General features: G+C 44.3%; 1 protein-coding gene across 4 annotated transcripts in view; it reads left to right on the top strand.

Annotated features, from left to right (window-relative positions):
• LNX1 (ligand of numb-protein X 1) overlaps positions 1 to 22,528 on the top strand; it is a 190,486-nt gene that overhangs the window by 77,790 nt on the left and 90,168 nt on the right. Inside the window, exon 1 of one of the 4 annotated variants that reach the window (XM_005681615.3) lies at positions 7,102 to 7,474. The exons of the other annotated variants lie outside the window; for them this stretch is intronic. Coding sequence (XP_005681672.2) covers positions 7,383 to 7,474 — 92 coding nt within the window. The 5' untranslated portion in view covers positions 7,102 to 7,382. Of the gene's footprint in view, positions 1 to 7,101; positions 7,475 to 22,528 lie in introns of those variants that run through there. 4 annotated transcript variants of the gene reach the window in all.

The following is a 22,528-nucleotide window of genomic DNA, read 5'->3' as shown; positions in this document are numbered from 1 at the left end:
TAAACACACTTTCCCCCAGTAGATGTTGAGCCAGATGCATCTATGTCAGGTTTGTGAGTTGCCTCTGACCCTCTGTGATTTCAGGTGTGTGAGCTAGGATGTGCCTCTTGTCTGGCTGCCCGGAAGGAAACGTGGCCAGAGGAAAAGGGGTAAGGGAGTCTGTGTGTGAATTTTGCTGCAAGTTTTGCCTGGGTAGGGGAGGCGTTGCCTGCATAAGGGAGGCATTGCCTGCAGGGGAGTGGGCCTGGGGTCAAAGATGAGGTGGATGCAGACAGATGCTAACACAGGGCCAGGGCCAAGACTGCAGCCACACCAGATAGAAGAGGTGAGGAGCAAGAGGAGGAGAAAAGGCCCTGGGAGACCTCCTTGCCCCATTCCCATGTTGGCTACTTTTGCCGTTTATATAATACATTTGTGTTTGGGAGCTGTATTGGATTCCTGCTGCTGCTGTAACAAATGATCGGAAACTCAGTGGCTTAAAACAATGCCAAGTGTGTTACTTTCCAGTTCCGAGTATTTGAAGTCCAACACAGGTCTCACTGACATCAGGGTGTTTGGAGGCTGTTTCCCTTTGGCTCTGGGGAGAGTCTCTTTCCTTGTGGCCTCCAGCTTCCAGAGACCCCCGCATTTCTTGGCTTGTGCCTTCTTTCTCCATCTTCAAAGCCAGCAGCCTAGCATCTCTCTCTCTTCTCTCCTTCCTCGTTCCCTTCTCTTTCTCTGTCTCTCTCCTTTCCTTCCATCACCACATCTCTTTCTATGACTGTGATCCTCCTGACTTCCTTATATAAGGACGCCTGTGATGACACTGGGATCCACTCAGTGAATCCACCTGGATCATTCAGGTTCCTTTCCTCATCTCAGGATTTATTTAGTTGCATCTGTAAGTCCCGTTTGCCATGTGAGGAGACACATTCACAGGTTCTGAGGGTGAGGAGGCAGGCTGCTTTGGGGAGGGGTGTGTTAGGTATTCTGCCCACTACTGGAGTTTTGCAGGAGAGGGGTAGAGAGGACAGAGACAAGGAGAGAATAGAAGCACTCTGAAGTAAGAGAGTAAAACCACGGCAGCCCTACCCCCTCCCCTCATCAAGCACTGACTTGGGGCCAAGAATAGCCCTAAGAATTGGGATAAGATAGCACATGGAGCTGAGAGCAAGGCTGGAAAAAGTGCTTCCAGGGGAGGTCTGGGAAGAGACTGGTCGGGGTAGGGAGGGGTGGGGCACTTCTGGGGTCTAGAGAGAGATGACTCAAGTGCACCTCAGCTGCCCACACTGGCTGCATGACCCCACACCTCAAGGAAGCCTGGGAGAAAGGTCTGCTGAACGCTCAGCGCATAACGAGGTGTGCAGAGCTAATTGAATTCACATGTCTGAGCTGTGGCCTCAGAGTCTTTCACCCTCCCCTTCAGCAGCCCTCGGTGACGAGGGAACTCTCAGGGCAAGGTGTTGGGCCTCCACACTTGCTGTGACTCCACACTTCAGCTTCCTAAGTAGGTTAAAACCAACATTTCCAAAAATACGTTGAATTTGTTAGTCATCAAATGCTTAATATACATTTCCTTGCCTCCTGCTCCCTGAGCATTTTACTGGCCAGGATTTAGAATCTGGAGCTAATCTGGAACTCTACTCCAGAGCCCTCTTGGGCCCAGGGCCTGTAACCAACCAGTTCAGTAGACTGCCTCTTCCTCCTCTTAGAAGAGAGGTTAAGATTAAGGCACTACTACTGCTGGAGTCTCTTAAAGTAGGAAAACTCAGATGTTACCAGGAAGCTGGTGTTTTCCTTACATTTGGATTCGAGGCCTTCAGGTTGGTGGCTCCTTGTATGGAAGTGTTGTCATATGTTTGTACTAGAAGATAAATTTATATTTATAAATTTTGCATTCTTCATTTCAGTATTTAAAATGTAATGAGTTAAAAATATTTTCTTTGACTGATGGTACTTTGATGAGTATAAAGTAGGTAGGCTGAGAATTGACCTAAAATGGAGAACTTCACTGTAATTCTGGTTGATAACTATGGGGAGACTGACGTGGATCCACATGTCCTTCCAGGGGATCCTAGAGAGCTAGCAACCCTGGGCTTCACGGGAAGCTCCCTATAGGCGGTTTGTCTGCCTGTGCAATGGGAATTTATTTCAGTTGACTCCTTGAAAACTAAGCTCTTGCAGAAATAAATCACATTTAGAATGTTTCCATTGTCCCTTTAGTAAATAACCTGTATTCAAGAACTATTTCCCCAAGGTCTCTGTTCACGGCCTGTCTAGAGGATCATGCATGCTATGGTTATCAGGGATGCTGCCTGTTTTTCTGCAGAATTTATGTCATTTGTAAACATTGCTTACTACTTCAGGCCCTGGGTTAAATATAAATCCTAAAGTAAAGCATGTATGGGCAACTGTGGGTGTGCAGGACTGGCTGGACCAGCAATGACTTGGGTGACTTGTTTAACTTCAGACTGGAGAGTTCTTCTGTGGGAGTAAATCTAAGCATGTAAGCTGATGTTTGGAATCTTCTGGATAATTCTGTTGTCCTCTGCTCTTAGATGATTGCAGACTCCCATCACATGGGTCTACTATAAAGAATTCCCACAAGAGTGATGGCCTGTTGAGTGCAATGGCAGACTTCCCAACCAAGGGATATTGGCAGTGGGCACAGTTGGGGCACAGCAGAGGGTCAGTTCAATGCACCTCTCTTGACCCAGACTGGCAGTGAGAGGGTGTGCTGAGGGGAAGCTTTTACTTCCTTGATCCTGAGTGGGCGTTTTTTTAGTCTCAAGACTACATCTTTATTTTGCAGTATCATTCTCTGCATATATCATATTTATTAACAATCCACAATAGGCCAGGCCCAGAATGAAAGAAAAATCTATATAAGCCACAATTTCTGCCTCTGAGAAAATGACCTCTGAAAGGTAAAAGAGAGAATTTGAAAACACACACATGTTGAGTTCATGGGACAAGCCACTTTGCCCTTGAGTTTCTCTCTCATGGACAACAATAAAAACGTGAGATAGTAAAGCTGACCCCCTTCAGTATTTACTTAGCACAAATAAAGAGCTCATTGTTCAGTGTTTTGAAAAACAGTCCTGGGTGAAAATGTGATGGTATTGGCACACCTGACTGAAGACTCTCTAGGGTTATTTTCTTGATTAAGTTTAAACCCAATGTCCTGGAAATTTCTTCCCCAAAGACCTACACTGGAACCTCTCCTGACCTTTTCTTCTATCAGGGGCCCTTCTCTGTTGTTCAGTTGCTCAGTCATGTCTGATACGTTGTGACCCCGTGGACTGCAGTGCGCCAGGTTTCCCTGTCCTTCACCAGCTCCTAGAATTTGCTCAAACTCATATCCATCGAGTCGGTGATGCCATCCAACCATCTCATCCTCTGTGGCCCTCTTCTCTCCTGCCCCCAATCTTTCCCAGCCATCAGGGTCTTTTCCAATGAGTTCGCTCTTTGTGTCGGGTGGCCAAAGTATTGGAGCTTTAGCCTTAGCATCAGTCCTTCCAATGAATATTCAGACCCTTCTCTGTACCATGTTCCATAAACACAGACTCAGGTAGCTGCCTACAGGGCAGGGAAAGTTCTACTGCCAGAGTAAAGGACTAGGGACTATTACCCTATGGAAAGGTGGTCAAGTAACAAGTCTCATTGGTCATTTTAGCCTGGCTTAACATCTCCACTCTGACTGTGCTTAACATGCATCCTTCACATGACTTTCCAATCCTGAACCCACTTTCTCCTGGCTGTGCCTAACTGAGATCTGTTCTTTTAGTTCTCCTGGGCACAGAAGAGATGAGGAAATTTTCTGCCTTTGTTTTTGAGAGAACCGTTGAGCATCCATCAGATTATGCTCCAAGAAATTCTTTAGAGAAATCACATTCTCCTAGACACCCGTTCCAAGAAGTATTCCTTACCTTTTTCCTTGGTTCCTGGGCATTTATTATCCATTCATATACATGCTCAACCCCTGCCATCACTCTCATAAAGTTTGAAGTCTGTTTTTGCTAATTTGCCTGTGATCAAGAAAGACTGTTCCAAGAAATGGTCTCTTTAACCAAGTTGAATTCTCTTTCATTCAACAGATATTTATTGAGCATCTACTGTGTTCTAGGCACTGTGATGAGAATACAGTAGAAAACAATATCAATAGAGCTCCTGCCCTCAAGGAGTTCCCTGCTTAGTGACAAGAAAAACAGACAAGAAAACTGGAGGTGATTGATGATTGGTGACGTCTGAGCTGACATTTGAAGATAAAGAGGACTCAGCGCCTGGAGGCAAGGATTAGGGTTATGACTGTACTGTTTACAGTGATCCATGACCATTTGAAAGTAGGATTTTATTCCAAAAAGATTATATTAGATAGGACTACCTCTGAGAATGGGTAATAAAAGATTCAAGTTATATTGATCTAACTATGTAGAAGTTTCCTTTTTCTCATTTAGCACAAACTTTGGGGCTAGGAAGCCCACAACTAGTATGATGTTGCTATCAGGAATCCAGGCTCCTTCTGCTTTTCAATTAGCATTCATCCTCATAATTATTACCTCCTGGCCTCAAAATGGCTGCTCAAGCCCCAGCATCACATCCAATTTCCAGGCAAAAAGAACCAGGCCTCAAGGGCAAAATGCAGTGTACAAACTGAGACTCCCTCCTTTAAAGAGCTTTCTGCTGCGTCACCCAGTAATTTCTTCTTATACCTTGTTAGCCATTGTTGTATTACATGGCTGCCTGTCTGTGGGAGAGGCAAAGTGCATCACCACCATAAACAAAACACAGATGCTCTTAAAAAGAAGATGAGATTAGATATTGAATAGGAAGCCAGCTGTTTTTGCAAGAGTGACAGAAACAATAAAAAACAATACCTTCATTTTTATATTGCATTCATATCCATTGGGATTCCCTGGGGGCTCAGATGATAAAGTGTCTGCCCGCAATGTGGGAGACCCGGGTTCGATCCCTGGGTCAGGAAGATCCCCTGGAGAAGGAAATGGCAACCCACTCCAGTACTCTTACCTAGAAAATTCCATGGATGGAGGAGCCTGGTGGGCTATAGTCCATGGGGTTGCAAAGAGTCGGACACGACTGAGTGACTTCACTTCACTTCACTTCTTCAGATCCATTAAGGCATCTTATCCTTTTGAAATGCAAGAAGTGAAAGGCAGACATCTTTCTTTTTAATAGAGACTTGGAGAAGCAATCTGACCTACCCAAGATCATCAGAAATACAATCCTGCACGCTCTGAAGCCTCTATGTTATATATGATGCTACTTATGAGTCATGCTTTATACAGTAGATCCTGGACATTCAAGATGAGCACGTCCCAGGACTCTGTGAAACTCTGTATTCAGGAAAAGACTGAGCAGGAGGAAAGAAGGGCCAGGGTGAGAACAGCAAAGCCTCTTGGAAATAGATACTGATCTGCCAGCCAGGCTCATCCACAATTATTAGTGGCTATTAATAACAGCATTTACAACAACAGCTAAACACTCATGCAGTCCTTTGTTCTTACAGGCATTATTTCATTCCACCTGCATAACAACACTGTGAGTTAAGCATACTATTGTTGTCTTTACAAAGGAGGATATGGAAGTTCAGAGAGATTAAGCAACATGCCCAGTGTCACACAGCTCATTTATGGCAGAGCTAGGGTTCAGACTCAAGCCTGTTTGATGACAGCATCTCAATTCCAAACCTTACTTCCTTTTTTATGCTCGTCACAGACTCTGACTCTCCTGCACACCAGAGAAAGGGAGTGGAATTCAAATTAGGACCTCCAAAGAATTATAGATGCCCATGCTTTATCAAGGTTGTGTGTCTCAGATCTAAACTGTAGAAGTGAAATCTGTACATCCTCAGGGTCTCCTGTAGTTTAAGTCTTTGAGCACTGTCAAAGATGAATGCAAATCTCTGATGCCAGTTTCCTGCTTGTGTGTGTGTGTTTAAGCCGCTTCAGTCGTGTCTGACTCTTGTGACCCCATGGACTGTAGCCTGCCAGGCTCCTCTGTCCATGGGGTTCTCCAGGCAAGAATGTTGGAGTGGCTTGCTGTTTCCTCCTCCAGGGGATCTTCCCGACCCAGGGACTGACCCATGTCTCTTCTGTCTCCTGCACTGGCAGACGCATTCTTTGCCAGTAGCACCTGCAGTTGCTGTCATCCTGTAGATTTTCCTTAATCTTCCTGTGAAGTGGAGTTTGTTGTAATTGCCAGGTTGTGGTTAACGTAACCATCTTTTTGAGCCAGTTCTATTAAGATTTGGGTCTTCAGTTACCAAAATGGATTTCCATCTTCTTAAATATGAACTAGAAGGAGAGGAATCTGAGGCTTCTATGGCATTCCAGAGCTTAGGCATGCAAAGAAGCCCTCGTGTTAAGACAAGTAGTATGGTCTGGAATCATAGACCTCAAAGGTGGAAGAGACGCTGTCGTCCAGCCTCCACAGAACCAAGGAATTAAGGCATTATTAGCTCCGTTTCAAAAATGAGATGACTGAGGCTCAGAGCTTCAAGGAGATGCCCAGAATCCTGCAGCTAGTGTCAGAGCCTAATTCAATTACTCCAGGGAGCAGGAGGAATGGAATAACTCTTCTTCTTACAGATCAGGAGTCTGTGTACACTGGTTTTAAAGAGCTTCATGTCTGTCTATTGAGGCCTTTGGTTAGTCTCAGAGAGAATGACACAACCTATTCTGTCATAGGGACAGTTTTCAAAATTAACAGGAAAGATATCACTTCCCTTACCTGTCTGTGTGGTCAGGAAATTGACAGGTAAATTACCTTAAGCACATATTCTAAATATACATGGAGAGGTGGAGCTGGTTCCGATTAACATTCCTGTGCAACAATATCCAAAGACTCACTTTGAGCTCAGCTCTCTAGGCTCTGTTCCAAAGATGCTGATTTCAACCCGTGTCTTCCTCCAGTCAAGCTGGAGGACAGCTTCTGAGTATCTGCTTATTCACACAGTGGGCTCTGCATGTGCCATCTTCATGCCCTCTTCCAACACAGATCAGCTTCCAGCCCGGCTGCTCCCGGCCAGTGATGTAAATGTACCAGCTGCTTCCTGAGAACCAGTCGGCAGCCTGCAGGAGGGGGCAGGTCCCTTTCCCAGGCATCAGCCTGTCTGCTCTCAGCCTAACCCTCTCTCCAGCCTTGGTGGGGCCCTTCATTCTCATATCTCCCCATCTGAGAATCAGAGCACCTCACAGTCCCCTTACGAGCCTGTGATTTATCAACGCAGCTCCAGCCAAGGGCTCTGAGTCTGATTCTCTATGATCTGCTGATTGTGGGAACATGGCAAAGGTTGTTTAAAGGGGCGGGCTGGGCTGGGCCCCTGCCACTGACAGAGAGAAGGTGGCTGGTGGGGGGAGAAAAAGCTGCACCCTGATCGGAAAATGAAGGCGCTTCTGTTGCTGATCCTGCCTTGGCTCAGCCCTGCCAACTACGTTGACAATGTGGGCAATCTGCACTTCCTATACTCAGAACTGTGAGTCCCCCTCTCACCGTGCCTGCCTGTGTGTGTGTCTCGGGGTGTCGGGGGTGGGACCGAGTCCGTCCTTGGGCCGGTATGTCGGTTTAGAGGGATAAATTCCACATCCACTAGATGCACTTGGACAAAACATCCTGCCAGTAGTTTGAAGTCGCGTGCTTAGCGGTCTGTGACTTAAAAGAGAAACACCATCTTACTAATGCAGTGCTTTCCCAACAAGGCATTTTTTCCCCTGCATCTGTGCCAACACTGCTTTCTTCCTTTCTTTTTTTTTTTTTTTGATACTCTGCTTTTTCTCAATAGCTGCTGCTTCTCTTCCCTCCGTAAATAGAACCAAAGGACCGTTAAGAACAGAAGCTGCATGTACAGACCTGAAGTCTCTACTGGACATTTCTAGTTAAAAACAGATATCATCCTTTTTTGAGATGATCGGTCTCCAATCCTGAAAACACCAAGAGTGTCAGTATGGGGGCAAGATAGCCCTATATGTAAAAAATCTACACCCTTTTTGTTTTTATTTTTGATAATTTTTATGCTTCGGAAAGCAGAAAGAACCCTGTAGTGAATACCTGTATTCCTATCACCTAGATATAATGATTAACATTTTGCCAATTTTGCCTCATTTGTTTTATTTTTTATAGAAGTGGTTTGGAGTAGATTGCAGTCATCATAACATTTTACCTCTAAATATTTCATTATGCATCTCAAAAAAAAAAAAGACATTTTCCTCCATGACCTATGTTCATTTTGTAAGAGGAAATGACACACATCCCCAATCTTTACAGTAATATTTTTCAGGCTGTTTGAGTTAATAAGCTTTGAAAAAGGATTGCAGACTGATGTGAACAGCTTCTAGCAATCAGATGCAAAGTGCTGCTGTGTATGTCTCAGTGTTGGGAGTATTTACAAAAATGTAGTTCTCTTTACTCACCAGACAGGTGAAAATAGCAAGAGTTGCTTCTTTATAAATTAGAGTCAGGGTGAGGGGTAATTGAAAAGAGGGACTCTAAATAGAGTCCAGACATCAGACATCCCAGAATAGAAAAGCTTGACTGGTCAGATTTAAGTAGAGATCCTCACATGTTCAGATATAACCAGTGCCTCTGTTATAGTTAGGCAGACTGATCAATTTGCCCAGCACAGTAGATGCTCAATAAATGCTCCAGAAGCAGAGAAGAGAATGAATGACCTGGGTCTATGAAGGACATTCATTTTGAGGACTCTTCATTTCAGGGTTTCCTGGTCCTATCTTATTGGAATGTAAACCTGGTCTACCTTGGATAAGAAGGTTCATAGAGGAAGTATCTGGCTTAAGCCTGAATAGTGAACATCTCTGGGGTAATAATGACATTGTGGAAGCTTGTCTAGAAAAACATATGATGGCAGATTTAATTGGGATTATGGAAAAGCTCCTTCCTGTCTCATGATGGATGCTGAAGCTATCTCTCAAATCTAGTGCCAGAAAGCATTCCTCCCAACCCTTTTCAGTTGCATCTCTCCACCCCCATCCCCCACCCCCATCTGCTATCCTTGTTTTTTGCTGTATTAGTTTCCCAGGGCTGCTGCAACTAATTATATACAAGATAGCACATATTTAATCTCTCACAGTTCTGGGGACTAGGAGCTTGAAATTAAGGTGGCAGTAGGGCCACACTCTGTGAGGGCTGTCGGAGAGAATCCTTCCTCACCTCTCCCAGCTTCTGGGGGCTCCAGGCATTCCTTGGCTGTGGCTGCCTCACTTCAGTCTCTTCCTCCATCTTCACTTGGCCTTCTACGGTGTGTGCTCTCCAGTTCTACATCTTCTTCCCCTCTTACAAGGATACGTGTCCCTGGATTCAGGACTCATCTGGATAATACAAATGATCTTGAGAACCTTAGTTTAATTGCATCTGTAACACTCCTTATCCAAATAGGGTCACATTCACAGGTTCTGGGTGGCATGGTTTAGGGGCCACCATTCAACCCATGTCAGGTGCTAATGAGGAACCTTTCCATTGAGGTGCTTTCCATTTATAGCCTAATTAAATGCAAGCTCTTCATACTGGCTTACAGTTTTCTTTTCCACAAATGCATGAATCAAAGGCAACTTTTCTGAGTGAATTCAGGCTAGCCACCTTTTCTGAATGTGACGCAATCCAGGGCGCATGATACAATTAGAAATATCACGTTCCTGTACTGATTTGATAGAACTTTCTTGGAAGCTCCCAGTTCTGTGCAGCTGTTACCTGATGCTGCTAGTGATAATGAACTAATCAGTGAATTAATGACATGTTTCAGGTGCTGGGGCTTCCCTTGTGGCTAAGCTAGTAAATAATCCACCTGCAATGTAGTTCATGTACTGCGGCAGGTATTGGAAGGAATATATGGGCAGTAAAAAGTTAGTCACAGCACCTACCCGCAGGTGTTGGGGATTTAATTGAGAAGATAAAATGTATATAGATAAGAAATACAAACAATAATCTAAGACATAAAGTGTTAAGTCTTTAGACAGTAGGTTAGGTAACCAGTTGAGAGGAGAAGGAGATTGTGCATTTCAGTGAAATTGATCAGGGAAAGTTTGACAAGGAGATGGGGGCCTGAGCGGGAATTTGAAGTAATTAGGGAGGAATTAGGCAGAGTCAGAGATGCACAGAGAAATGTTTCAGGCAGAGTTTCAGAAAGGATAAGAGGTGGCTGTGGTTGTCAGCAAAGGTTAGAAAACAACTGAGAGCTGTGAATGGCACTGCTGGGTGGCTCTGCTCAGTATTGTTGGCACTGGGGCCACAGGGTGGTGAGATGCTACTGTCGGCCGCTGGAATCTCAAAGGTGGAGTGCATTAACCAGGCTTTTTCTGACACCCTCGTCTAGGCTTTGGTGTCCAGGCCTTGGGTAAAGCTTGCCCTGAGTCCCGAGCTTCCAACTACAGAACTCCTTCTGGATTTTCCTTTCTCTCTGACACCAAGACTCTCTCCACCTGAGTCCTCTTCCCTAGCATCCCAGCTGGAAAACTGGAGTTAATCCAGTAAATGGATTCAAATTTAAGATGTGGTCCCCAAGGGTCTCAAACTCAAATGCCTAGAGGAACCAGGCAGGAGTTATCTAAACATGTGAATCATTCAGATCTAAGATTACAGGAAGACCTGAGGCCTCCGATCAACTGCTGAGAAAGTAGGTATACAAATATGTATGCATATATATATAAAAACATATATGAAAAGAAATTGAAAGTGAAGTCGCTCAGTCATGTCCGACTCTTTACGAACCCATGGACTATAGCCTACCACACTCCTCCGTCCATGGGATTTTCCAGGCAAGAGTACTGGAGTGGGTTGTCATTCCCTTCTCCAGGGGGATCTTTCTGACCCAGGGATCGAACCCGGGTCTCCTGCATTGTAGGCAGACGCTTTACCATCTGAGCCACCAGGGAAGTCCATACACATATATATGTATATATAAATAAGGTCAGGGGAGTGTGTAATTTCCTCGGTTCTATCTCATCAAAACAAAAATTTAAAGTGACAGATGTTAAAGCCCTCGGACAGGGCGTGTCACAGCTCTCAGCTCTCGGACAGACCATGTTACTGCTGTTGGACAGATCGGTGGTACAGCTCCGTGTTACAGCTCAATTTTATTTAGAAAATAAAAGGAAAATACATCCTTGAGGTGTGAGGGCATGCTGACCCAAAAGACACGAAGAGACGAGAAGGGAGAGAGAGAGCCCCTGCCCTTCGGCTCCCCTTTTATCCGTTTTTCACCCCCTGGGCCCGCCCTCTGTAAACTGGGCCAGCCAGGAGGGCTGATTGTTCTACCCGAGGTCCTCAATCGGGTCCTCTGAGCTTCCTTTCTTCCATTTTCATGGGCTTTCCCCTTCCTTGTCTTTTAGCCACTGCCATTCTGGACTCCTTTTTCCTATTCTAACTACCTAATATATAATATACATATTATGTATACAGGTTCGATCCCTGGGTTTAGAAGATTCCCTGGAGAAGGGAAAGGCTACCCACTCCAGTATTCTGGCCTAGAGAATTCCATGGACTGTATAATCCATGGTTCAGTTCAGTTCAGTCACTCAGTCATGTCTGACTCTTTGCTACCCCATGAACCACAGTACGCCAGGCCTCCCTGTCCATCACCAACTCCCGGAGTTCACCAAAACCCATGTCCATTGAGTCAGTGATGCCATCCAACCATCTCATCCTCTGTTGTCCCCTTCTCCTCCTGCCCTCAATCTTTCCCAGCATCAGGGTCTTTTCAAATGAGTCAGTTCTTCCCATCAGGTGGCCAAAATATTGGAGTTTCAGCTTCAACAGTGATCCTTCCAATGAACACCCAGGACTGATCTCCTTTAGGATGGACTGGTTGGATCTCCTTGCAGTCCAAGGGACTCTCAAGAGTCTTCTCCAATACCACAGTTCAAAAGCATCAATTCTTCAGCATTCAGTTTTCTTTATAGTCCATCTCTCACATCCATACATGACCACTGGAAAAACCATAGCCTTGACTAGATGGACCTTTGTTGACAAAGTAATGTCTCTGCTTTTTAATATGCTGTCTCAGTTCAGTTCAGTCATTCAGTTGTGTCCAACTCTTTGCAACCCCATGAATCACAGCATGCCAGGCCTCCCTATCCATCACCAACTCCCAGAATTCACTCAAACTCATGTCCATAGAGTTGGTGATGCCATCCAGCCATCTCATCCTCTGTCATCCCCTTTTCCTCCTGCCCCCAATCCCTCCCAGCATCTAGGTTGGTCATAACTTTCCTTCCAAGGAGTAAGCATCTTTTAATTTCATGGCTGCAGTCATCATCTACAGTGCTTTTGGAGACCAGAAAAATAAAGTCAGCCACTGTTTCCACTGTTTCGCCATCTATTTCCCATGAAGTGATGGGACAGGATGCCATGATCTTAGTTTTCTGAATGTTGAGTTTTAAGCCAACTTTTTCACTCTCCTCTTTCACTTTCATCAAGAGGCTCTTTAGTTCTTCACTTTCTGCCATAGGGTGGTGTCATCTGCATATCTGAGGTTATTGATATTTCCCTGCAATCTTGATTCCAGCTTGTGCTTCTTCCAGTTCAGCATTTCACATGATGTACTCTGCATATAAATTAAATAAGCAGGATGACAATATACAGCCTTGACATACTCCTTTTCCTATTTGGAACCAGTCTGTTGTTCCCTGTCCAGTTCTAATGGTTGCTTCCTGACCTGCATATAGGTGTCTCAAGAGGCAGCTCAGGTGATTGGTATTCCCATCTCTTTAAGAATTTTCTACAGTTTATGGTGTCCACACAGTCAAAGGATTTGGCATAGTCAATAAAGCAGAAGTAGATGTTTTTCTGGAACTCTCTTGCTTTTTCCGTGATCCATCGGATGTTGGCAATTTGATCTCTGGTTCCTCTTCCTTTTCTAAAACCAGCTTGAACATCTGGAAGTTCATGGTTCACGTACTATTGAAGCCTGGCTTGGAGAATTTTAAGCATTACTTTACTGGCGTGTGAGATGAGTGTAATTATGTGGTAGTTTGAGCATTCTTTGGCATTGCCTTTCTTCGGGATTGGAATGAAAACTGACCTTTTCTAGTCCTGCGGCCACTGTTGAGTTTTCCAAATTTGTTGGCATATTGAGTGCAGCACTTTCATAGCATCATCTTTTAGGATTTGAAGTAGCTCAACTGGAATTCTATCACCTCCACTAGCTTTGTTTGTAGTGATGCTTCCTAAGACCCACTTGACTTCACATTCCAGGATGTCTGGCTCTAGGTGAGTGATCATACCATTGTGATTATCTGGGTCATGAATATCTTTTTTATACAGTTCTTCTGTGTATTCTTGCCACCTCTTAATATCTTCTGCTTCTGTTAGGTCCATACCATTTCTGTCCTTTATCCAGCCCATCTTTGTGTGAAATGTTCCCTTGGTATCTCTAATTTCTTGAAGAGGTCTCTAGTCTTTCCCATTCTGTTGTTTTCCTCTATTTCTTTGCAATGATCACTGAGGAAGTCTTTCTTATCTCTTCTTGCTATTCTCTGGAACTCTGCATTCAGATGCTTATATCTTTCCTTTTCTCCTTTGCTTTTCACTTCCCTTCTTTTCACAGCTATTTGTAAGGCCTCATCAGACAGCCATTTTGCTTTTTTGCATTTCTTTTTCTTGCAAAAGAAAAAGATGGTCTTGATTCCTGTTTCCTGTACAATGTCACAAACCTCCGTCCATAGTTCATCAGGCACTCTGTCTATCAGATCTAGTCCCTTAAATCTATTTCTCACTACCACTTATAGTCATAAGGGATTTTATTTAGGTCATATCTGAATGGTCCAGTGGTTTTCTCCACTTTCTTCAATTTCAGTCTGAATTTGACAAAAAGTAGTTCATGGTCTGAGCCACAGTCAGCTCCCAGTCTTGTTTTTGCTGACTGTATAGAGCTTCTCCATCTTTGGCTGCAAAGAATATAGTCAATCTGATTTCGGTGTTGACCACCTGGTGATAATCCATGGATGAGGTCACAAAAGAGTCAGACAGGACAGAGTGACTTTCATTTTCATATATATATAAACATGTATATATATACATAACATATATTATGTATAACATACATAATATATAAAGTAAACATGTATACATATATCCTGGCTTGATGTTGTTTTAGTTGCTAAGTCATGTCCTATTCTTTTGTGACTGCATGGACTGTAGCCCACCAGGCTCCTCTGTCCATGGCAAGAATACTGGAGTGGGTTGCCATTTCCTCCACCAGGGGATTTTCCCCACCCAGGGATCGAACCCATGTCATCTGCATTGGCAGGCAGGGTCTTTACCACTAAGCCACCAGGGAAGTCCATAGATACTGGCTAAAAGGCATTCAAATTCAACTTAACTCCAAATAAAAACACCTGTGTCCAATTCAGCAGACGCTTCTGCCTGCCTGGTTTGGCCTTGAGGGCCAAGAGTTTATGACCCTAGGCAACTCCTTCTTTAAACATTTCCATCAGCACCTGTTGACATGACCCAGAGGAGAGTGAATTCCATAGAAGAAGCCTAAAACCAGAGTGTTTAGTATAAAGGAGTCCCAGTCAGAGATTAGGGGGCAGGGAGCCGAGGATTGCTCTTGAGGTCTACAGAAAGCCTGCCAAAAGGATCAAGGGCAGTGCTTTCTTTCATAAACCCTCACCTCCAGACTTCCATGAACTCTTTCTGAACTTCCTAGATGCCCAAGCAAATTGAAGAAATAGACTTTGAGTTTCACACACATGAGCACGGATCCAGCGTTATAGCCTTTCTGGGTCTATTTACAGCTTCATGCATGTCCAGACTTATAGGTGAAGTCCTTGGAGCAGCAAGGGTTCTGAGGACCACCCACATAACAACTGAGGGCTGATTTTTTTTTTTTTTAATGCAGATGTTTAGGCTCTAAATCACTTCCCTAAAACAAAAGTCTTGGGTGGAGAGCATCCATTTTCATTCTCAAGTTCCCCTTGATTCTTATGAGGCCCATCCTATTTTCATTCTTAACAAAAAACTCCCCAAGTGATCCTTATGGGCATTACAGTTTAAGAACCCTTAGTTCCAGCTCAGGTGTCCACTCACCCTGACATCCTGTGGAAAGTCGTCTCTCTGTCCCTCTGCATTCCTCTGTGGTGTATCCTCCACAGCGTTCCCATCCATTCTGCTCTGCCTGCTGAGTCCTAAGGAGGAGGGTTGGTTGAGAGTTGTTTATTTCTTGCACCCAGTGTCTGCACAGTACAGGCTTAAATTGAACTAAATGAAATGAATTCACCTCGTGTCTTGGCCTCTTCCACGACAAGTTGTCTGTATATCAGGTTTTGCAGAAAGCAGCACTGGGCCTGAGTAACTGAAATGGCTGCTGCTGCTCAGGTTAATAAATCTCCTGTGGCTTTTGTAATATTTCTTTAAATATTTTGTTTAGCAAAAATCCCAAGGAGAAACTTTAGAGTTGGGGGTGGTGAAATGATGAAATGAATTTTACGATACACTCCCAACTCTCAAAAGCTATTTACAGAAAATTGAAAGTTTTGTCATGTTTCCCCAACCATTCAAATTCTGTCTCCTATTGTGCCTGAAAACAGTTCTGACTTTGTGTCATATTTTGGTGGAAACTGTGTTTATGCTTGTGGTATAGAGTCTGAGCGAATTCCCTGCATCTGGAGCCCTTTTCTTCAAAGCAGGTAACTGTCCTTTGTTTGAAAGATGAAAGTATCAATAAGGCAGCTAGGCACTGTCAGCCAATGGGGGATAACTGGTCCCTAAAACTGGTGCTATGCTATGGCCATGTGGCTTCTCAGGTTGTCAGGAAATGCCGGCTGTCTTTCTCACTTACAGTCAAATATTCTTGGTTTGGAACTGGCATCACTAGAAACAGAATCCATGCCCATATCTGGAGGGAGAAATTGCACTCTTTCCTGACCCCTGCAGAGAGAGTAGCTCTAAACAGGGATGATTTATTCCCCCTGGAGTTTTGTGCTTGGGAAATTAAAATGCATGACTCCAGTTTTGCAACCTGAATCATTTAAGGCTATGGAAGGATGTCTCTGGAGAAGCTGCCAAGAACAGCAGTTCTGAGGCGGCCCTGTGTGTGTCCTTCTGGGAAGTGGGATAGGGCCTGGGAGTCAGAGACGCAGAACACCCACTACATGTCTCAGGTCCAAGGAGCCCAGCCACCCTCTGCTCCCCTAGCAGAACTTCCTTGAACCAACTTGCAAAACACACCTCTGACAAATTGCAGTCTTCATTGGGGTTCACAGACCAATAAGAGCCTTAAATCACACCCCGCTGGGCGTTCTGGGCTTTCAAGGGTTTCAAGATGGTTTGCCCTGGTCCAACTTCTCCATTTCCCCTCCTTTAGAGAAAGGTCATGTGGTAGCACTGGCCTCCTCCCTGCTGGCTTCAGCCAGACTTGGCCATGAGCTACACAGCCCGGGGAAGCATCTTTTCCAAAGGCTTTGTACTAAGCAGAGGTCCACACAAGGCACGTCGAGACTATTGCTGTTGGACTCTTCTTCGTGTGAATGAGGAGGAAGAGGGTTGAGGGAGAGGAGGGCAGTAGAATGACCTCAGCATCCTTTTCCTCCTCACTTCATTTGCACTGTGTTAACGACTCCCAGCACTTTCCAAGTTTAAACCAACAAAGTGAACTCCATGGGTTTGCCAGGAGATTCTTTCCAAGTTAAGTCTCAAAGAAATTATTTCTTTTTCATCAAAATTGAAAAGGGGGAAAAAAAACCCTGCTGATCTCTGGATTTTTCTCATCCTATGTTTTGAGACTCCAAGGTCAAGTTTAGATTAGGATTTAGAAGGAAGGACGTAGCATTTACAGAGGAAATGGGGTGAGGTGGAGAAATCCTACTCCACTAGAGAGGAGCAAGGTCCATTCTGGGGGAGTAGAGCCAGAGTCCATCTGTGTTCAGTGATTCTCAATGTCTTCCAAAGCATTGCAGCTCAGCACATGTCTAATAGGGCATTTCCCCCTTAAATCTACAGCTTGTGTATCTGGAAGGAAATTGAAGCTGCGTGTTCCCAATTCATTATACTCAACTCATCAAAATGGTGCTCTGTAATGATGCTTTGTCCAAAGAGCATAGTGATCCTGTTTAATGGTCTTATTTTTTTTTTTTCCTCCTTGAGAATCAGCAAGTTCTCTTTTGCCAGTAGAAAAGCAACATCAGTCCCAAATTATTTACATCCTGATCTAAAATGCCAAACTCAGGGGCCTCAAGGTACCACTCTAGTGCTCGGTAAATTGTTTGCTTTTCTTGATGTCACTTAACTATGTCAGGTAGATGAAAGACAGTGGGGATTTTTTTTTAAATATCGGGCCTCACTGATTTCTTCAAGTTTGGTTGATTTTTGTTGTAAAATTCTTAGCTTTTATAATGAAAATCTCAGTGTAAAAGTAGAGTATAAGGAATCCCCATGTACATTAACACCAGTCTCCAATAATTAATAATTCATGGCTATCTTTTTTCATCTATAGTATCTTTTGAAGCAAATCTCAAACATCATAGTTTATCTGCAGATGTCTTAGTGTTTATCTCTGAAGGATGCAGGTTTTTAAGAAATGTAGCTATAACATTAATATCACACAAAACAACCATAATCCCTTAAAATCAAAATGCAATCAGTTTAAATATGCAATCAGTTCAGCATTTCCCTGTTGACTTGGCAAACTCCAAATACCAGGGTTAGTACCTAAAAAAAATACAGCAATTATTTAATTTACTGTAAAGTTGAGGGAAATGTAAAGAAGACAATTTTTATATCCAAAACGTGGAACAATCTTATGAATTCAACCAAGATAGGTATTTTTGATGACTTTGTCACCCAGAAGCTTTAAGAGGGGAAACTTAAAGAGGATTGGGCAGTATCTTCTCTTTAAAGTGATAGTCTCCCAACTTTTTTCATCGCAGTGTTAGTCACTCAGCCATGTCCTACTCTTTGCAACCCCATGGACTGTAGCCCACCAGGCTCCTCTGTCCATGGGATTTCCCAGACAAGAATACTGGAGAGGGTTGCCATTCCCTTCTCGAGGGGATCTTCCCAACCCAGGGATCAAACCCAGGTCTCCTGCATTGCAGGCAGATTCTTTACTGTGTAAGCCACCAGGGAAGCCCTTTTTCCATCACAGACCTATAGCAATACATTCCAGGCAAGAACACTGGAGTGGGTAGCCATTCCATTCTTCACGGGATCTTCCCCACCCAGAGGTTGAACCCAAGTCTCCTGTATTGCAGGCAGGTTCTCTACCATCTGAACTATCAGGGAAGCCCTTACCTATCCTGTGTTGTGTTGTGCTAAGTCGCTTCAGATGTGTCCAATTCTTTGTGACCCTAAAAAACCCTGACAGGCTCCTCTCTCCATGGGATTCTCCAGGCAAGAATAGTGGAATAGGTTGCCATTTCCTTCTTCAGGGGATCTTCCTGACCCAGGGATCAAACCCACATCTCTTATATCTTCTCCATATGTATGATTATTTACAAATTATATACATGTATTAATGTGTTATATCCATTATCAGACATATAAAAATGCTGTTAAAGGATCAGAAAATTCTGCATAAGAGCTCTGTTATAGTCCCCCACATTCCTCACGGGTATCACCACTTTGGCGACTACCACGGAGGAATGGCAGGCTCTCAGGACTGGTTGGCATCAGAACACAACCCCTTCATTAAAGTAAACAGGGGAAATTTCCCACTGCCAGTCTGTGGGATTGGCCTTGGAAGGAATAGGGCAGGAAATGGCCCATTTCTGCAAGCCAACGAAAACTCACAGACCAAACCACCAGACAACTTTTCTCCTAGTTATTTCCCCATTTTCAGTCATCATTACTTCTTCTGCGTGGCCCATGTGGACCCTACTCTCTTCCAGCTTCCTCTATCCTGAACAACACCTGCTTTCATAAACACTGGGTCTGGTAGCATTGGGGGGCGGGGGTGGTCCAGGGTTGTGAAGCCTGAAGCATTTAGAGGAGTCCTCTTTAAAAAAAAAAAAAAAAAAAAAAGACAGGATCATGAATTCATACTGGCTAGGTCCCTGGTGAGGTCTTGGAAGGACTCATGCGTGCCTTGAGCTGGAATCATCAGTCTTAACAGTAACAACTGCCCCCCACCCCCCTCCCATGCATGAGCACTGAAATACCAGCTGTGTGTCTGTATCCCCTTTCCCTCCCTATTTCTCACTTTTAGTTCCCTATAGAACAAGCTCTGGGAATTCCAGTGCCTCTCTAAGCCCACTCCTGTGTTTTAACTCCCACATATCCAGAGCTAGAACAGTCTTCCTGACTGTTCTGTGGGCCAAGGAAGTACTTGTGGCCCTTTTCCACTATCTCCCTTCATTATCAGTTCTACCCAGAAGAGTCAGGGAGAGGCCTGGGCCCCAAGACCTTTGTCACCCTGAGAACTGTGATGAAGTGGCCCACCACTGAAAAGTTGGAGGTGAGGTAACTTGGTGATTAAAGGCACACACGCTGCAGTCAGGTTGACTCAGCTTCCTATTCAGTCTCTGCCAGCTGGGCAAACTTAGGCAAGTTACTTAGCCTCTCTGAGCTTTTCTCCTCTATAAATGAGGGTAGTGACACCTATCTCACAGATCGCGAATATTGAGTGCAATTATATAAAGCGTTTAGTACAGTTCCTGGTACCTAGCAAACCCTTATAGAGAAGGAAATGGCACCCCATTCCAGTACTCTTGCCTGGAAAATCCCATGGATGGAGGAGCCTGGTGGGCCACAGTCCATGGGGTCGCGAAGAGTCGGGCACGACTGAGAGACTTCACTTTCTCTTTTCACTTTCCTGCGTTGGAGAAGGAAACGGCAACCCACTCCAGTGTTCTTGCCTGGAGAATCCCAGGGACAGCGGAGCCTGGTGGGCTGCCATCTATGGGGTCGCACAGAGTTGAACACGACTGAAGCGACTTAGCAGCAGCAGCTGCAGCAGCAAACCCTTAAGTTATGGATTTTATTAGTAGTAATAACAGTAGTTATAAGAACTTCTCATCAATTCTAAGATAATTCTTAATGTAAGAGCCACCCTTGTCTTCTAATGGCACTGTACAAAGATATGGGCAGTGCTTTTTTTTTCTATTTCTGTAAAATAATGGTGTACCTACAATAGATGAAATCTTTAATGAAATTTGATAATAGCTAAATTTCATCCAGGATTAGCAGGGATGGGCTGAGATCAAGAAAGTGGAGTTACTGAAAGTGTACATTCCCTCCTTTCTTCCCTCCCTCTCTGAAGACTTAGCTCAGACAGGGATGACTAGTGTCTCTGGGAAAACCTGGGGAAACGCTAAGCCATTTGTCAGTGAACAAGGGCCCTGCCTCCCACACAGCTCTGTAGGTCCTTGTCTCTGAACTGACTCCCGTGCTTCCTCCTCCCCAGTCATTCCTCCCCACTTAGCTCCTTGTCTTGTAACCTTGACATTGCAGCTCCTACTTCTCCTTTCCTCTTTCCTACCCTTCTTTCCCCTTTCCTAATTTGCAGAGAAAGACTTGATCCAGCATGGTTCTTGCCTGAGGAGTCTGTGGCCCAAAGTCATATTTTTTTTCCTAGCCAAAGGGGGCTGTGGAAATGATCCAACCCAGTCTGCCCACTTTGTAGAAGAACATGAGGTATAGGAATTCACCCAGATAACTCGGTCCTACCAGTGACAAGCTACGTGACCTCAAACATGATGTTTTGGGGGAAACAATGCATTCGTTATTTTAATTTTTCCTCAGGAAACAGTAAAGCTGGAGTTAGTTGTTAAAATTGGACAAAGCAATGGCATAGATGTGATAAAAATGATACATGTGACATCATCTTTAAGGAGTGAGTGACTTCTGAGGGTATATGACCACCCAGGCTTACTCAGCATCGTTGTGGGACTTCCTTGATCAGTTTTGGACAAATGCAACCTAAGGTCCTTAGGTCAAGAATAAAGCTTAGCTTAGGTTAAGCTAAAGATAAAGCTTCACATTGGAATATGGCATTCCAAGGATTTTCATATAATCCCAAGGGTCTCATATACAAGGGATGGCAGCAGAGAGACAGGGTGGAGCCCGATCACGAAGCAGTCACAAGCTTCAGCTTGTAGAGATTAAAACCATGGCTTCAGAAGGTACTCAAATCTGAATTCAGGTTCTGACCTGTCACTTACCAGCTGTGTAACCTTGGATAGATTACTTAACCTCAGCTAGGCCCCAAGTTTCTCATCCTTAAATCAGAGCTTTTAATGATAAGTACCTAGCCCCTGGGTTAAAAATTAAATATATGCATGAAGCACTTAGTAGATGCTTGGAGCATTCCAATGACACTATAAACATTTGCCATGGTGATGATAACCTAGCTCATTTGAACCTCATAGCAAATGTAGTGACTCCCCGTCTTATTGATGAGAAAACCAAGCTTCACTGAGGTTAAGGAGGTTCCCCTAGAATACAGGCATCCTGATTCAAGGACCGAGGCTGCTTTTCTACTGTATCTCCCTTTGTTGCCATGGAGATGGCATTGCTGAAATGCATCTTGGGTTGCTCCAGGCCTTTACAATTCATTAGCACCAGGTTGGGGAACTGAGATGGATTCGGAACCCCGAAAGTCAATTGCTTTGTAGATGACACATTTCTGAGTGAGATATTTGGGTAGCTTCTCTGGCCAGTTGTGCTGAAGACAGAGCTTTCCAGCGCGAACTATTTTTGCCACTGGAGTAGGCATAAGAGGGCAGACTACAAGTGGTCCCAAAGACGTTCTTTAAAATGGTCAGCCAAAAATGGTTTTGGGCCCCATAAGTTAATTGATGATAGATTAAAGAGGATCAAAGGGATTCTGTTGCAAATGCATCTGGAATAACCCTTCCCTCCAAGATGCTGCTGCAGTTTTTGTAGAAAAACATCTGGGCACCATCAAAAGTAGAAGTCCGTTCCATCCTCGCTCCCTCTATGAGACAAACCCTATGCAGGTCGTATAGCATTATGGTCAGGAGTGTGGGCTCCAGAAAGCCAAACCGACCCTGGTCCTGTCATTCGCTGTATGTGGAGGCTTCAGGCAGCTAACCTAACCTCCAAGGTTACTCTTCTGGAGTGAGTGGGGACTACAGACCCAGCAACATGCCTGCCACAGGAGCATTCACAACCAATGGTGGCTCTTACGCTTCGGGCTTTGCGACTCTACAACGCAACTTCCTTTCTTCAGTCTATGCACATTTTCCTCTTTTCAAAAGAGGAGTCGTGGTGGTGTCTGATTACTGAAGGCTCCTTGCTGATGAGGTAGCCCTCTTACGGTCTCGTTGGATGCTAGTCAGGACAGCAGCCCAACCCCATCAGGGAATTATATTTCCTTTAACATCATGAAAGAATGACTCAACCCCTGAGAGGTACTGATTCTCCAAGAAAAGCCCCCAGACACTTACAGTCAGCTTCCAAGAATTAAATACTCCAAGTGGCAACTAGACAGGAATGGTGTCTAGGGCTCAAATACAGGACTGGCGAGGGTAAAGGAGAGGAAGAGAACGTGTTTTTTTTAACTCAGCATCATTTCCTTATGAAAGAACTAACAACTTAGATTATTCTGTGGAAAAAGAGT

The sequence above is a fragment of the Capra hircus genome, chromosome 6, assembly GCF_001704415.2.
Source record: "Capra hircus breed San Clemente chromosome 6, ASM170441v1, whole genome shotgun sequence".
NCBI classification, from domain to species: Eukaryota; Metazoa; Chordata; class Mammalia; order Artiodactyla; family Bovidae; genus Capra; species Capra hircus.
The sequence above is the reverse complement of the archived record's forward strand: the minus strand, read 5'-3'. Positions and strand labels throughout refer to the sequence as shown.